The sequence below is a fragment of the Ictidomys tridecemlineatus genome, chromosome 4, assembly GCF_052094955.1.
Source record: "Ictidomys tridecemlineatus isolate mIctTri1 chromosome 4, mIctTri1.hap1, whole genome shotgun sequence".
In the NCBI taxonomy this organism is placed as follows: Eukaryota; Metazoa; Chordata; class Mammalia; order Rodentia; family Sciuridae; genus Ictidomys; species Ictidomys tridecemlineatus.
The window spans coordinates 179,055,427-179,071,333 of NC_135480.1; the positions used below are offsets into that span (position 1 = coordinate 179,055,427).

At 48.4% G+C, this 15,907-nt stretch overlaps 1 protein-coding gene across 1 annotated transcript in view; it reads left to right on the forward strand.

Annotated features, from left to right (window-relative positions):
• The first annotated feature begins 3,599 nt into the window (after positions 1-3,599).
• Positions 3,600-15,907, forward strand: part of Nr4a3 (nuclear receptor subfamily 4 group A member 3) — a 38,611-nt gene continuing 26,303 nt past the window's right edge. Inside the window, exons 1-5 of the mRNA XM_013359036.4 lie at positions 3,600-4,127; positions 7,367-7,540; positions 9,698-10,662; positions 14,311-14,440; positions 14,918-15,090. Coding sequence (XP_013214490.2) covers positions 9,700-10,662; positions 14,311-14,440; positions 14,918-15,090 — 1,266 coding nt within the window. The 5' untranslated portion in view covers positions 3,600-4,127; positions 7,367-7,540; positions 9,698-9,699. The remainder of the gene's footprint in view (positions 4,128-7,366; positions 7,541-9,697; positions 10,663-14,310; positions 14,441-14,917; positions 15,091-15,907) is intronic.

The following is a 15,907-nucleotide window of genomic DNA, read 5'->3' on the forward strand; positions in this document are numbered from 1 at the left end:
AAAAATAAATATTAAAAATTCTCTCTCTCTCTCTCTCTCCCCCCTCTCTCACTCTCTAAAAAAAAAAAAGTAATTTAGAGTACTGAAACAGTTATATTACATATGCCTTACACAATACTATGTCTGATTTCAAATAACTCAGATTTTTAAAAAGACATAGAGGAATAGATATTAATTTTTTAAAAATAGCAAAAAGTTAATTCCTTTCGGGTCACTGAATCACATGTTTAGGGACCAAGTATTAAGCAAAGGACAGTGTCCCAGTTTGTAAGAAAGCCTTGTCTCTGATTCCATGACTTCCCATTTGAGTGTAAAAGAGTTGCCACTTATCAGTGACCACTGAAACCTCCCATGGTTGGTCCAGCCACCTGCCCAGAGAACTCCAGCCAGGAACCCTGAATCCGTTGAGTGCATCAAACAGCCCTCAGCCCAGCAAAGCAGTCAAGAAACATAATCTAGATTAAAGCCCAGATACTTGGAAAAGAAAGGACATAAAAGGAGGCAGAAAGTTGGGAGAAGAGGGAGGCTCAGGATTCGCCATGACAGAGGTCCTGAAGGCACACCCACTCAAAGAGAAACGCTTTATCTGGAGATTCTCAGTCAAAGATGATTTTTCTACAAAAAGATAAACAAGGATATTGGTTTGAAATTCTCTGAAGGAGCCCAATTCCTGTGAGTAAACTTGGTTAGTAGCTTTATAACCACCTTGAGTGGGCAAGGGCCTTTATATATTAACAATTAGAAAGTGTAGTTTATTGAATAAATTCATTGAAAGATGTCATGTTTCCTAAAATCGTACCTAATTTTAGGGTTCCTGCTTACACTGATCCCAGCTCTACAAGAAATTTTAAATCGAAGCGGGGAATGGATGGGGTGCAGAACACAGATGAAATTTTTACAGCATGGAAATAAAAGTATTTTTAAACCTTCTTGAGGGTGAAGAGTTAGGCAAGAAGTAATACGTGGAAACTGTCAAGTGCTTCTCTACACACCCACCCACCAGATACCATCGCAGCCGGCTGGGGGAGTCTCCCTCTTCTTGCCTGACAGCTTCACTTTCTTTGAGGTCTGGAGCTGGTGATCACACTGGCCCGTCATGGTATTTTCAGTTAACAAAGCAGTTACTCAACAGGGGAAAAAGCCACAAAGGAGCAGAGCAGCTGCTGCTGCACCCGTGATGCAAGTGCAGGATGAGCCCTGGGCCGCCACCGCCGCCTCGGCTCCTCCGTGACGTCCGGGAGGGGTATCCCCGACTCTCAGGAAGTGGTGGCCGCGGGCAGCTCCGCCCCCACGCGACTCGGGGCTGGCCGGGCTGCAGGGTGGCACGACCGCCAGGCCTGCGGAGGACGGGCGGGGATCACTGTCCCTGACACCAAGCAAGCGCGCACGCGCGCGCACAGCTCACTCCACCGCTCGCGCCGCCGCTCGAGGTGGACCCCGCGCCCGGCTCGCTCCTCTCAGCCCGCGCACGCTCTCTCCCGCAACTCACTCCCACTCACCCCGACCCCCGGCGCTCAGCCCGGCCCAGCGTAATGGGTCACCAGTGCGGGTCGAGCCGAGTCCAAGATGGCGACACCGCCGCCCCCGCCCCCTCCGCACTCCAGGCGGGGTCAGGGCGCCCCTAGCGCGGCGCGCTCGCGCCCGAGGCCTAACTAAAAATAGCTGGGCCCGACTATATTTGGTTCGGCCGGATCCCGGCGCGGCCGCGCGCGCCCCGCCCCGCGCGCCCTGCCCGGCCCCGCCCCGCCCCGCCCCGCCCCGCGCGGCACTGAATGGAGAAGGGGCGGGGGTGACCGAGGGGAACCTACTCCGCTATCTGCGGCGCGCGCCGGCGGCAGGGCCGAGCCAACCGCCGAATTTAGTAACATCGCCTGCGTCAATCACGCGCCTCGCGTGCGTCAGCGCAGCGCGGCTCCAGGTCTTGCTCCCCCCCCTTCAGCCTTTGAATGGATACAATGTAGCAGCGCCCTCCTTCCTTCTGAGACTGGATTGGAACCCGCGGCGGTGCAGAGGCTAGGTTCCTCCCCACTGGGTCAACTTTCAGAGCATCCTCCCACGGTCTTCTCCACACTAGGCTGCTTGAAGTGGAAGTGGAGGCGAAGAAAGATATGCCATGTATTTATATGTAGTTTTGCTTTCAAGTTTCTGGTCTTAAGATCGAAGCTTCTTCGATTCTGAAACATGGGCTTGTGGACAATGGAATCCCCCCCCCCAATCTGACACCACCAACATCCCCACCCCCACTCAGAGATTGGGACAAGTCAAAGAAATAAAACTGTTACATCTGATTCAAGGAGACCACGTGGGGGACCATGTCTGTCTGCATTGTTTCACTCAAATATTTTCTCCTCAAAAAATTATTTTCTGAAAGAGGTTGCTTTAAGCTGAAACCTTTGGAACTCGGAGTCTTTACCTCTGATACATTTTTGTTTTTGTTTTCAGCAGTAAACTTACACTTAATTCATCATTTCCAGGAAGAAAATGCTCTCCCTCATACAGTTGCCCAGGCTGTCGGCACACTATTTCAAGACAAATGTGTCTCAGGAGACCAGAGCAAATCCCCTAGCAAGCGATTGACCAATAAATCCTGTTGATTGATTTTGAAATGTTTCGTTTGGGAGATGGAAGGGGAGGGCATCTACAACCATCAAAAGAGTGAAAGTACGAGTTGAGAGTTCCTTTCAGACAGGGTGCTGGAGAGGAGGGATGATTTGCAAAAGTGAGACTTGCTCGGCTGTTCAACACGTGTGTGTTTGTTTTATACAGTAAGTTTCTGCTGCAGCGTGCACGTGGTTGATGGATGTGCACTTTCCTAATGCGTCCAGTTAGGAAACTCACACCATAAGTGTAAAGAAATAAAATCGTATCCCCAGAGCCATCTGCATCCCCTTGTGAAACACGCACCCAGAAATTAATGGCAGGAGGAAAGGAATTAGCCTAGGCTCGGAGGCCAGAGAGACGTAAACAGTTTTGGGACCATTGCATGAGGAAAGCACAGCTGCACCTCGGGGAGTCTTCAAACTGGTGCCAGACTCCTTCAACACCCGCTGCCAGGTCACTCGGAGAAGCTGGCTGGCGGAGCCTTCCCTTTCGGAAGAGCTGTCCTCTCCCTTACCCCCTCGTCCTGGCTTCTTGCCTCGGGGCAGCCTCGGAGGCGCGCCAGCAGAACTCCTCCAACTCTACTCCACCCGAGCCTGACAGCTGGGCGGTCCCGCCTGACCCGCCGGCGGGCCACAGCACCCTCCCGCGCCCGGGGAAGCAACACAGCTGCAGAGGGGTTGGCAGCGCGGGTCCGAGAAGTCCCGGGGCTGGTGTCGGCAGCTCGGAGCAGTTTTCATTGTGCAGCGGTGCAAAAGGCTGGAGAATGCGCGCGCACACACAAGCACGCACATACACACTCACACACACACACACTCACTCACTCACACACCCTCCCTCGCACACGCGGAACCGGCTGGGCCAGGGGAGGGAGGAGGAGGGTGACGTAGCGTCCCATGGCGTCACATTGACGTCTCGCATTCCAGGCACTCTATGGAGAGGCCGCTAGGGCTCCTGTGGCATAAATGACGTGCCGAGAGAGCGAGCGAACGCGCAGCCGGGAGAGCGGAGTCTCCAGCCTCCCGCCCCCCACCCCTCCAGCTCCTGCTCCTCCTCCGCTCCCAATACACAGACACGCTCACACCCGCTCCCTCATTCGCACACACAGACACACGCGCGCACACAAGCTCCGCACACACGCTCCGCACACACACTCTACTCTCTCCCGCGCGCTCACACCCCTCTAACCCTGCGCCCTCGCTGGTGCAGCACCGTGCCGCAGCCGGACGCCCCTCCTGAGCTCACTTTGCAACGTTGACAGCGCCTGCGGTGGCAGTGGAGGTGGGAACAGCTGCGGCATCCTATCCCCTAGTCGCGGCCGGAGCCAGGACGCCGGCGGAACCTCTCGGCGGCGCTCTCCCATGAGTCGCGATCGCAGCATCCCCCACCAGCCGCTCACCGCCTCTGGGAGCCGCTGGGCTTATACACCGCAGCCCTTCCGGGACAGCAGCTGTGACTCCCCCCCAGTGAAGATTTCGGAACAGCTCTCTAGAAACTCGCTCTAAAGACGGAACCGCCACAGCACTCAAGTACGTATGAGATTGGCCCAGTTAATAAGGGGACTTGTTAAAAAGTTGGCGCTATGGGAAGCGTCGCTCCTGAAAATGACAACTTTGAGTGTGGTGTACCCCCCCCACACACACACACACACACACGCCTCCCCGCTCCGGTTTTGCTTGCCAAGCGGCCCGTGGGTTCTGATCTGAAACTTTTTCCCTTTAGCGGGCCCGCGAGGACTCTGGAGCTTGTGGGATTCCTCTCCCCACCCCAACAGGCGAAAAGCCTCTAACAAAGAGGAGGACCGGGATTTGTGCAGTAAGAGCTCTAGCGATGTAATTCAGGGTATTTCGGCTCTAGTTGTCATGGTAATGATGCTCTCGGCGGCGGCGGCGGCGGCAGCGGCAGCGGCAGCGGCAGGGAGTTGCAGCCCCGGTGATGAACGGCAGTAATTTTCCTGCCTTTTAAGTAGGATTGAAAATAGGGGCTCTGGTGGGTCCAAGTTAATGTACCTAATGGTGGAATGGAGCTGATTGTCTGGGAGAAAGCTTAGGAGGGAAGAGGCATGGGCAGCAGTGGCCGGAGTTTGCAGAGGCGCTCGGAGATCTCAGGAAAGAGGGTGTAATTGTAGGAATGTGGTTTATTGTATTGAAATGAGCCTGGGGCTCCGCTAGGCACGTCTGCCTGGCATCGCGTCTTACCGGTTTACACTTTTCCCTTCGGAGGTAATAGAGTGTAATTGCTGACTTCCGCGCTCCGACACGCGTGGGGACAGCGTCCCTCTCCTCTTGAATTTGGCTTGTGTAGGAAAGGAATGCTTTACTTTTCACTGACAGAACTCATGCTTTTGGAGAAGTTGTTTCGAGTGTTTTACTCTTAGTAGAAATGAAAGTTCTCGGTGGTGAGAAGAGAGCGGCGATGCTAGCGTAGCCTGCGGATACTGACTTCCAAAGGCACCTCGCGAACCTGTTGGTAGCTTCAGGCAGTCATGAGAGGGAAAGCATTTGTCCTTTATTTCCGAACGTTCTTGGAAATTACCTTTCATCTATGCGCTCGGGTTCTCCAGAGGAAAGAGCTGCAAAGAGTTTAGTAATCAGAAATCTCGGACTGTTATCCCAGGGCCTTGGGGTGCAGGGAGAGGGGTACAAGGCGCCCTTCAGCCATTCTGTCCCAAATCCAATCCTGAGTCTTCTTTTCCCACGACAGGGAAGTGTTTTATAGAACTGAGTTGGGAAAAGAAAAGCTGCCCAGCGCGGGTACTGGGCACAATGAATGAAATTACTCTATTCGAGTTGTTTTAGCTGAACAAGATGCGTTCAATGTGAATATCAAAGACTCTCCATGCCACGGCAACCTCCCCACCTTCTCATCCCCTTTCCTGGGACCTTGCGCTCGCAGAAATTCTCCCCCGCGGTTTTGTCTTGTCTCCCTCGCTCTTTCTGAGAATCTCTGTCTTTCCCTTTCTGTCGGTCTCTCCTCCACTGCTCCTGCCCCCGCCCAACCTCCGCCCCCGCTCCCCAGGGTTGGAAACTCCGCGGAGGAGCCCCAGTCACAATGGTGCGTTTCACGGTTTCCTCCACACACTTCACCACGGGGAGGGGAACACGGGGGTGTTCCTTTCGTCTACCCACGAGAAAGAAAGAGGCTTTGACAGAGGTAGTTATTTCTTCCTAATTTACAACCCCGAGGTTCTCTGCTCCCCGGCCCCGGCGGCCGCAAGCAAGAGCGGCAGAACGTGTTTCCAGGCGCCGAGGCTTTGCCTAGGTAACCGGCCGTTTGGGGGGCGGAGAGAGCGGTGGGGCGCTCGACTAGGCTGTAGGAAGGGCTGTACCGCTTTCCGCCGCGAACGCTGGGCGCTTAAGAGGAACCCCTTCCTTGGGGAGACACGACCCCTGCCCACGCGAGTTCAGAGGTCGCCCCTTAGAGAAAGTCTCCGCTTGAAAGGCTCCCGGGGAGGGGCAGGAATGTGGGCACCCACTAGAGGAGGAGATGGGGGCTGCTGGAAACCCCCACGGAAGACGCTGGGGGATGAAAAGCACATGCTACAGCCGTGGAAAGATCCGCTTGTGCCAGCGCTACAGCGAGCGCAAGCTTTCGATCAGAGCAACTCCGGCTGGGGTTAGCAAGGGAATCCCCATTTCCTGACTATGGAGGGTTTCCCGGACCTGGGGTCTCCGAGCCCCTTTCTCCTTGCAAGCAAGCTCCCGACGCGCGAATGGGGGAAGACGAAATTTACAGGACCCTTGAGACCTGCATACCCGGGAGGTTTTTTGTTTGGTTTGGTTTCCCCCGCCCCCCCCCCCCCCCGTTCACATTGCTACCCTTCAAGCTGTGCCCACCCCGAGCAAAGGGGGCGCTATTGGCCGGGGTTTGGGGCAGCCTGATCCTTCCCTGAGGGCAACCAAGCGCCTTTCAGCTACAAAGTTTCGCTACTCTGTAAGCTCAGACATTCGCCTGGGAGCTGTGCTTGGCGCCCTCCGGAATGTGCCCCCTCCAGGCCAGGGGATGGCCCAGAGCCTACAAGCCGCCCACCCTCGGGGAACCCGCCAGCTGAGTGCAGAGGACCTCCCTCCGCCCTCTCCACCAGCAGCAAACGCTGTCCGCCCCATCGCCTGGTTTCCAGCTTGGGCCTTTTTCCACTGTGCCCTTTTGTTTGCTTGACCCCTGGTCCCCGAAACTCGCGTCTAATAGAAGCGAAGCCCCATTAGCATTTAGAATGAAAAGCGTAGACTTTCTTAATTCCTCGGGGCATTCATGCATTCGTTCCGGACCTTGTGCATTTCCTGTGCATGGTGTAAAATTTGTCTTTGAAGGGTGGGGGGCGAGAGGAGTTAGAAAACGGCTATTTTCCGCTCGTGCACACTCACTGACCCCCAAATTCCGGTGGAACTCATTCCTCAAGTGTTCTCCTTTCTTCGGTTTTCCTGATTTAGAGAGCTCCGAACCAATTGTGAGGGCATAGAGAGAAATTCCTGGACGACCACAGGCTGCGGGGCTTTTAGCCTCAATTGGCGCGCCACAAAACCACGGTGTGCGCAGTGGTTGCGGACATTTCCTTAGCTTCCCCTAAGGCATTGTAATGCTTCTTTATCCCGGGCCCGCGGACCCTTAAGCACCTTTACTTAACCTTATGATAATTCTTTGTAATTAACTAGAATTTCTAGATAACTCCGCCACTCCCCGTGCCCCCCCCCACCATTCGCCCAACCCAGAGCGCGGTGATCTAGCCTGGTATCACAGCGATCTCTGTCCTCTTTCTCGGTGCCTGCAGAACCCACTGCGGGAGAACGCAGCCCGGCAAGCCCGGGCCCGGAGCCTGGACCCTCAGCGGAGCCGGGCAGCACCGCCGCTGCTTCGCCTCACCGGACGTCCCCGCCTCCTACACTCTCAGCCTCCGCTGGAGAGACCCCCAGCCCCACCATTCAGCGCGCAAGGTATCCTCCAGGTAGGTCTGAAGGCTCTAGAGAAATGGGTGCATGGAACCACACACCTAGCAGGCAGGCTGGTCAACTAGCCCCATATTTCACAGCACAGGTGGCTTGCTTGCACAAACTCCTCGGTATACCACACCCTGTTGCTATCGAGTTGGAGCAGCCAAATTAAATTAAGTGTTCCATTCCTCAAAATTATATTTCCTAAGAAAATGTGAATACCCCAATGGATGAGAGTCCTTTTTACATTTCAGTGTCTTAATTTTTGCCTTCCTTTTATATCAAGTGTACCCGTTTAAGAGTTGTGGGATCACTTTAGAGCGTGAGGGATGCTCTGAAATGATTTTGCTTGTATGAAACCAAAATTATCTGGGTGCAGAAGTTTGAATGATTGAAGCTCAGAGGGAAAGTGAAAAACAGGAGCTGAAAGCCAAGGAGTAGATGTAAATTTGGCAAAAGAAAGGACAGCAGGTTTGGTTTGCACCACCTCTTTACAAATTTGTTAAAGGGATACTAGATGCCAGGCCTGTGTAGGCACCAGAGATATGAAGATAAATAGAACACAGTCCCAGCAAGCTCATCTTCCAGCTGGAAACTTCAGAAAAACACAAAGAAAAGCAGTAGGTAGGGAATGGTACTGAAGAATGAGAGAAAAGACTAAGGGAGAAATCCTAGAGGTGCTGAAGGGATACAAGAAGAAAGACTAGGCAGGCAGTGTTCTTTCTTTTAAACGATTCGCCTTTCATTTCATCCCAACAAATGGACACCAAGACAATTAATCCTTTAATTTCAACTAGTGTGTTTTTAAGGCCCTGCTTGAAAAAAAGACAGGCTTGAACTGGCCTCTCCTCATCACTGCTTCTTCCAACAGGCCCTCATCACCTTTTTTCAAGTCAAGATTTCATCCCTTACACGCATGACTCAATCAGATTTGGAAATGTGGGTAAGAGAAAGATGTCAGAGGAAATGTGAAGTACTCACTTTTCTATTAGTCACACCTTTTACTCTATACAGTACAAACAGACATTAAGTACCAAGTTTTCCTTTGGCTCAGAAAAACCAACCACCAGAAACTGCCTATTTTATCAATACTGTTTAGCTATAAAGAAGGAACATAATCAGATAAATCATCCACTAGAGCCATTAGCTTTCAGGATCTTCTCACCCAATTCAACCTCTCTGAACAATAATAAGCACCTTGGATACCATTTGCTTTGGGGATTTAACATAGTCAAACTGGCAGAGAAACCAAGTCTATTCATAAATTGCTTTCTTCTTTTCTAGGAAATTCATTCTTCTGACTTAAGAAAATACTTAGACTAACTTGCGTATTATGATAGCTATGACTATTAACTGTTTTGATTAAACAGCCACTGATACATCTTATTAGTCAGAATTGGGATACACATGCGCAAGCATGTGTGTGCAGCTCACAGACACACATACACACAAATACAGTGTAGCAGAGAGCAGGTTTGGTGGGTGTTTTGTTGCAGCTGCTGGTCTTTTTCTTTGCAGATGGCACAAACTCCCCCAGTCCATTTCCTGGGCCTATGTTCCTACCTCACCACCTAGCTGGCTGAAGTCATCACAAGGGTCCAGTTTGTACTGACTGCTAGAGGAGTGTGGAGGGGGTGGGGAAAAGCAACCACAACGTGTGTGGGCAGCCTCAGTTGGCACTCATAAAATGTTAAAATGTCACTGTCTCCCTTGGCCAGTAAGTCCCACACAGGACATCTTTTTTGACTAACTCATAAATTTACAAATCAATATGTGTGGCTTGGGAGACCAATAGACTTTCTTTCTCCCAAAATTAACCAACAGGTCATTCAGTGGCTTTTCCTTTGTCCTCCCAGCTTGTGACTGAGGAGTCACACCAATTAGTTTATAGCACTCAAAGCCACTTTTTAAAATACATCTCTGGGCTTATGAGAAAAGATATCAAGTTCCCAGGTCTGGTGGAAAACAGGGCAAGAGAGAAGATGGATACTGAGGTTCCCAGGAGGCCAGATTCTGGGTCTTGTGGCCCCTTTTCAGGATTCAGCTAACTTCCCAGGGAGGAAGAAAGTCTGTGCTAACAGAAAGATGCCACTTCCTGTGCTTCCCAGAGTAGAAAGCAGTGAGTCCAGTGCTGCCTTATTTCTGAAAGATCCTTTTCTCTGCTCCTGCAGATATGCCCTGCGTGCAAGCCCAGTATAGCCCTTCGCCTCCAGGGTCCAGTTATGCAGCACAGACGTATGGCTCTGAATACACCACGGAAATCATGAACCCCGACTATGCCAAGCTGACCATGGACCTCGGCAGTACAGAGATCACGGCCACTGCCACGACGTCCCTGCCCAGTTTCAGTACCTTCATGGAGGGCTACTCCAGCAGCTACGAACTCAAGCCCTCCTGCCTGTACCAAATGCCTCCTTCTGGGCCGCGCCCTTTGATCAAGATGGAAGAGGGCCGTGCGCAAGGCTACCATCATCATCACCATCACCACCACCATCACCATCACCATCACCAGCAGCAGCAGCAGCAGCCGTCCATTCCTCCTCCCTCTGGCCCGGAAGACGAGGTACTACCCAGCACTTCCATGTACTTCAAGCAGTCCCCGCCGTCCACCCCTACCACGCCGGGCTTCCCCCCGCAAGCGGGGGCGCTGTGGGAAGATGCGCTGCCTTCGGCTGCTGGCTGCATTGCGCCTGGCCCGCTACTGGACCCGCCGATGAAAGCAGTGTCCACCGTGGCCGGGGCGCGCTTCCCGCTCTTCCACTTCAAGCCCTCGCCGCCACACCCTCCAGCGCCCAGCCCGGCCGGCGGCCACCACCTCGGTTATGACCCGACGGCCGCAGCAGCGCTCAGCCTGCCGCTGGGAGCCGCGGCCGCCGCTGGCAGCCAGGCTGCCGCGCTCGAGGGCCACCCATACGGGCTGCCGCTGGCCAAGAGAGCGGCAGCGCTGGCCTTCCCGCCGCTGGGCCTCACTGCCTCCCCTACCGCGACCAGCCTGCTGGGCGAGAGTCCCAGCCTGCCATCGCCCCCCAACAGGAGCTCGTCTTCCGGAGAGGGCACCTGCGCTGTGTGCGGGGACAACGCCGCCTGCCAGCACTATGGGGTGCGCACCTGTGAGGGCTGCAAGGGCTTCTTCAAGGTGAGCGCACACCTCTTCCTGGCGCCCCCTCCCCTCTGCAGCCAGCCCCTTAACTGAAGCTATCATCTTAGTGGGTGTAGACGTAATTCTTGTCCTTCATGGTTTGAGAGGTGTCGCCTTTACACTTTAGACCCATTTTTCTGGGGGTTTTAAACTTGAGGCCCATGGTCAGGAGGCCACCCAGAGATGGACGTGAGGGTTCTTGATCTGACATTGCCTTATGAGCACTTTTCTGGAGAGAGCTTTCAGCAGATTGTCAGAAGGATCTGTAACCTCTACAATGAAAAAAAAAATGCATTCCTTTTCTGTCCGTCCAGAGAGTCTGAGGGGATAGGATCTTCATGGCAGGCCCTGGACATTTGTATCTTGCTTAATCCTCACAGTGTGAGCTGAGACTCTAGAATTAACCAGACCTGAGACTGAATTCTGACCACTCAAAAGCTATTTTGGTCAACAGTGTCTTGATGATTATCCTTGTTTCAGAGATGGGTCAGGGAGGGTGAGAGAGGTCATTGAACTGGGACAGGACACACACTCAGAGTGGGATGGAGGCAGGATGCTGACTCATGTTTTTGTGTCCCCAAAGCACCTACCCTTTTCATAGCTCTGCATTGGCAAAATAGATAGTGTAACTGGCTAGATGGAGTTTGGGTGGCTCCCTTCACTGGAGATAGAAGTTGGGGACCTCACTAATCCACTCATCTAGGAGCTCTTCCTTCTCTATATACCACCCACAGTGCCAGGTTTCAATATTATTCATTCTTTTATAAACCCAGAGGAGAATTTGACAGTGAGAGGGTCATCCATCTTCCCCTGAGGAAGCTAATCCCAAAAGAGGTGAACCCTTGAGCTAGCTGTACACAGTGGTTTAACTCCACGCAGGATGGGTCCAGCTGGCTCTCTTGACTTCTGAGTTCAATGCTGTTTTCACCCAGGTTGGTGAAGGGAACTCATTCTCTTGCTGCTCTGCCTCTTGCCATTCTCAGACTGCTTCAGACATTTACTTCTGTGCCACTCTTCTTCCTCCCCATGCCATTGACCATTACTTCAGGCATTTGTAAACCCACACAAGTTACTCCCTAGCCTCCATTGCTGGGCAGGGTAGAGAGAGAAGGGAAACAGAATCCTGATTGGGTAACTTGGATTTGGAGGCCAATAGGATATATCTGGGAATGTTCAGGAACTGAGTGAAAAGACTCAAATAGGACCTCTAAATTGTCACCTACCAGTTGTATGACATTGTGCATGACACTTCTTTCTAGGATTTAGTTTCCCTATCTATGAATAAAACTCAGAGAAAGGCTGTGAGTATTCAAGGAGATAAAAATATATGCAAAAGCACTTTAGAATTCTTAAAAGGCCATAAACAATTTCATTATTAAATGAAAACTACAAAGTATTTGTAAAAATGCACATGTTTGTGGATGGGAATACTTAGCATCAAGCAACAGTTATTTTTGATGTGGAGATGGTAATCCTGTCATTAATTGAATTCTGCAGATACATGAGAAAATGCTTATGGAAAGACTTTGCAATGTGTAAAGTGCCCTACAGGTATGCAGGATTATGATGTCTTAAATGCAGAACCTTAGCCATGTTTTTCCTCCTCTTAACCAGGGCAACTTTGAAGTAACTGCATTCCCTTAGCAGGTTTAATTTGTATATCATTAAGAGTAGTGGGAAAAAGCAGGATATGGAAGAAAAGAATGGAAAACAATTAAGAGAATTATGAGTAGTCTGCAAATAGAATCACTCCTAAATAATTTAGAGTTGACCAAAATATGGGAGTGGTCATACATTCTGAATCTAGAAATGTCCATTAAGTGCTTTCCAACAGCCTCTCTTTTCTCCACAATCCCTTGAAAACAAATCTATACTTGAAATGGTGGGGGTAGGATGGGGGAGAACAACCCCACGGATCTGTTAATTAAGGGAACGGGAGCAGGTTTTACCCAGTGGCTTTCTACCATTAAATTGAATTCTTTAAAAATGTGACATGAAGTGCAGTTAATGATGGGAATCCAGTGATTGAACCGTAACGATCTCTCTCTGTTCTTAAACTGTGCAGGCACACATAAATGTGGGGAAGGCTTCAGGTTATTGGGAAAATGTATACCTGAAGCAAAATGCCACTGGCACTTAAATTGGCATATCGCCTTGAGGATAATGGCAAGAAATAGAGTGTTAGAAATTACTGCATGTTCAATGAAAGAGAGCTTCATTCAGAAAGCACAAGTTTCCTATCCTTACAGACTGCTGAAAATTTAAATGCTGGAAACTCAAAAAGTGTGTTTGTGTCTCAGAATTTCGCATTTTAAACTGAGCAAATATGTCTTAAACTTGAGAGAGGTTGGCTTTGTTATATTTTTTAAGTCTTATATAAGCAATTTAGAAACCATATTCTAAGATAAAATTAAAAGGTGACAAGATGAAAACTGAAACATGGGGATGAGGATCACTGAAAATAAAGGAAAGGTTAAAGGAGACCTAGAATTTTGAACTCAAAATAGGTTACAAAGCCAAAGTTATCTGAGTTTTTCTTTTTTTTTAATGCAGCCAGACTTCCCAAATAGATTTCCAACTTTCTACTGTATTTGGGGTTGTATAAATCCAGGTAATTTCTGAGCAGTTTTACCCTAAGTGATGAAATGTATCCATTTGCACAAATGTTTTCAATTTAAAAAACAAGCATTTCTTTTTTTACTTTGGTGTTATAAAGTATATTTAATTATTTCTACATGTGTCATTTCAAAATTCTACAGATTCTGAAAAAATACATTGTTTTTATATCAAAGCCCAAGTTTTATGATGTGTCTTTTATAATATAGCTGTTTTGGTGTCTGCATCAATAGTCACTTATGAAATAACCAGTTAATGAGAATTTGCACTGAAAATATGTAACTTTCATATTTCTATCTTTCTCTTGCTCTTATTTGTCTCCTGGGGTTTATTTGTTCTTCTTTCCTTCGTCCCTTCCTTTCTTTCTTTTTTTCTTTCTCCTTTATTGTCAGTGACTTTTAGTATTCGGTATTAAGATTTTGCTTTAAAAAATGAAAAATGGCCAGTTTACCATACATATCCTTTAATGATAAACGAAGCCAAATAAGCTAATTTCTTTTTGAGTTAAAACCTTATTTCCTATATGTTCTAACAAGACAAACCCTTATTTTGCTTTTTTACAATTTCATCTCTATTGAGTAACAAAGCCAGTTACTGAGATATTTGACTTACAATAGTGATAGCATACAAAGTACATCCCAGATAATTTTGATTTTATTTTAATAAGGTCAGCAATAATCAGGGGAGTGGAACAAAGTGGAAAATTGTTCCCAAAGGGATATTAAAAGTGGAGATAATCCAATCCTCCAAGGTATGATATGTTGACCTGGTAATTTCAGATATGATTTTATCATTCAGAGTTGGGTGTCTCCTGAGACTTGCTTCAGAACAATCCGAGATGATTTTCATTGTCAGCAGCTAACACTAATAAAATTGTTTTTCCTGCAGGCTAGCGTGTTAGGAAATTAAATTTATCTAATTATACGAATTGCGCTGTCGCTTTTCACATTGTAATTAAAATACATCTTGTCAGGTCCTACCTCTTTCCAGAAACTATTAGTTGACTATCTCTGTATTGTATTTTCTCAGAGAACGGTGCAGAAAAATGCAAAATATGTTTGCCTGGCAAATAAAAACTGCCCAGTAGACAAGAGACGTCGAAACCGATGTCAGTACTGTCGATTTCAGAAGTGTCTCAGTGTCGGAATGGTTAAAGAAGGTATGAATGTCATGCTTTTCATCCACTTTTGCTTATTATATGCATTTTCAGTCATCACAAAAAATGTTAATAATTATGATCGGATGGTAAATTTTCCTAGGATCTCTTTCCTTCCAGCATTTTATTTGTATGATGTATTTTATGTTTAAAAATAGCCACAGACTACTAATTCTAATTTCTCAAAATCAATAGACAGCTTGTGTACATGCATCTTTGTTCTATTTAAGGAGACTTTCAGGGCTAATTCATTACCAAACGTAAGTATGGGCTGTCTTTTTTTGCTTGCCTGTTTCAACTCACATTAAATCATTGTTGAATGTTATTGCAAACTTCTTACAACTTTTTAATGGTTGTTCCTAGTAATAATTGTCCAACTATGGTGTATTTTGATTCCTTTTTTTGTGATTTATACCTAATCATAATATTTTTTTATAACATAATCCTAAGGATTGTTTTATGTCTCTGTCTCTGCATCAGTTGTTCGTACAGATAGTCTGAAAGGGAGGAGAGGTCGGCTGCCTTCCAAACCAAAGAGCCCACTACAGCAGGAACCTTCTCAGCCCTCCCCACCTTCTCCTCCGATCTGTATGATGAATGCCCTTGTCCGAGCTTTAACAGACTCAACACCCAGAGATCTTGATTATTCCAGAGTAAGTTTTATGATGTCCTGCTTTGGAGTGAATGATCTGCATCTCTATTAATGATGCTAGTAGTATGAGTTGATTGAATGACTGTGCTGGCACCATGCTAGTCAGTTTTCATACCTTTGCTATATTTCTCCTTTTATTTTGCAATTTAGTGCATCTATTGCATCAAACAATATGTGTTATTAGGTCTCTAAATGCCTTAACAAATGACCCTGACAGTGCTGCACCTGTCATACCCATGGTGGTGGGGTTCCTAGTGGTTGTGCCAATGAAAATATGCACAGGTGAACTGCAATTTGTAGATTTCTTTTCATGGTCTCCACAAAGTGACTACTGTTTTCTGCTTTTTGTTTCCATATTATGGTCAAACCTTCTGGATAAGTCTCAAATTATTCTTAAGCAGTTTCCCCAACTGCATTGGAATTGATTGACCTGCTGCTTATTCAGAGGAATTAGACCATTGATGGAGAGGAGTGAGCTCTGGCCTTGACATCAGATAGTGTCAGGAGGACTGGGATGGAACGCCGCCTCTGCTGCTTCCTGCCTGTGTCACCTGGCTCCTACTCTCAGCTCTCTCATCCCTGTAGTAGAGACGATTACAATATTTAACCCCAGAGGGATGTTTCAAGAATCATGGAAACACTTTAAAAACCTTAAATGGTTACCGGTGTTGTGATTTAAATCAGCCAAAACATATCACCATTTTTATTTCATATAAGATATAATAAAATCTCATCAGTTGGATTTCTGCAAATTTAGAGCCATGAGAAAGGATTTTCTGAAAAAAATGTACAAACATTACTGAAAGGCAGGTTTTTTG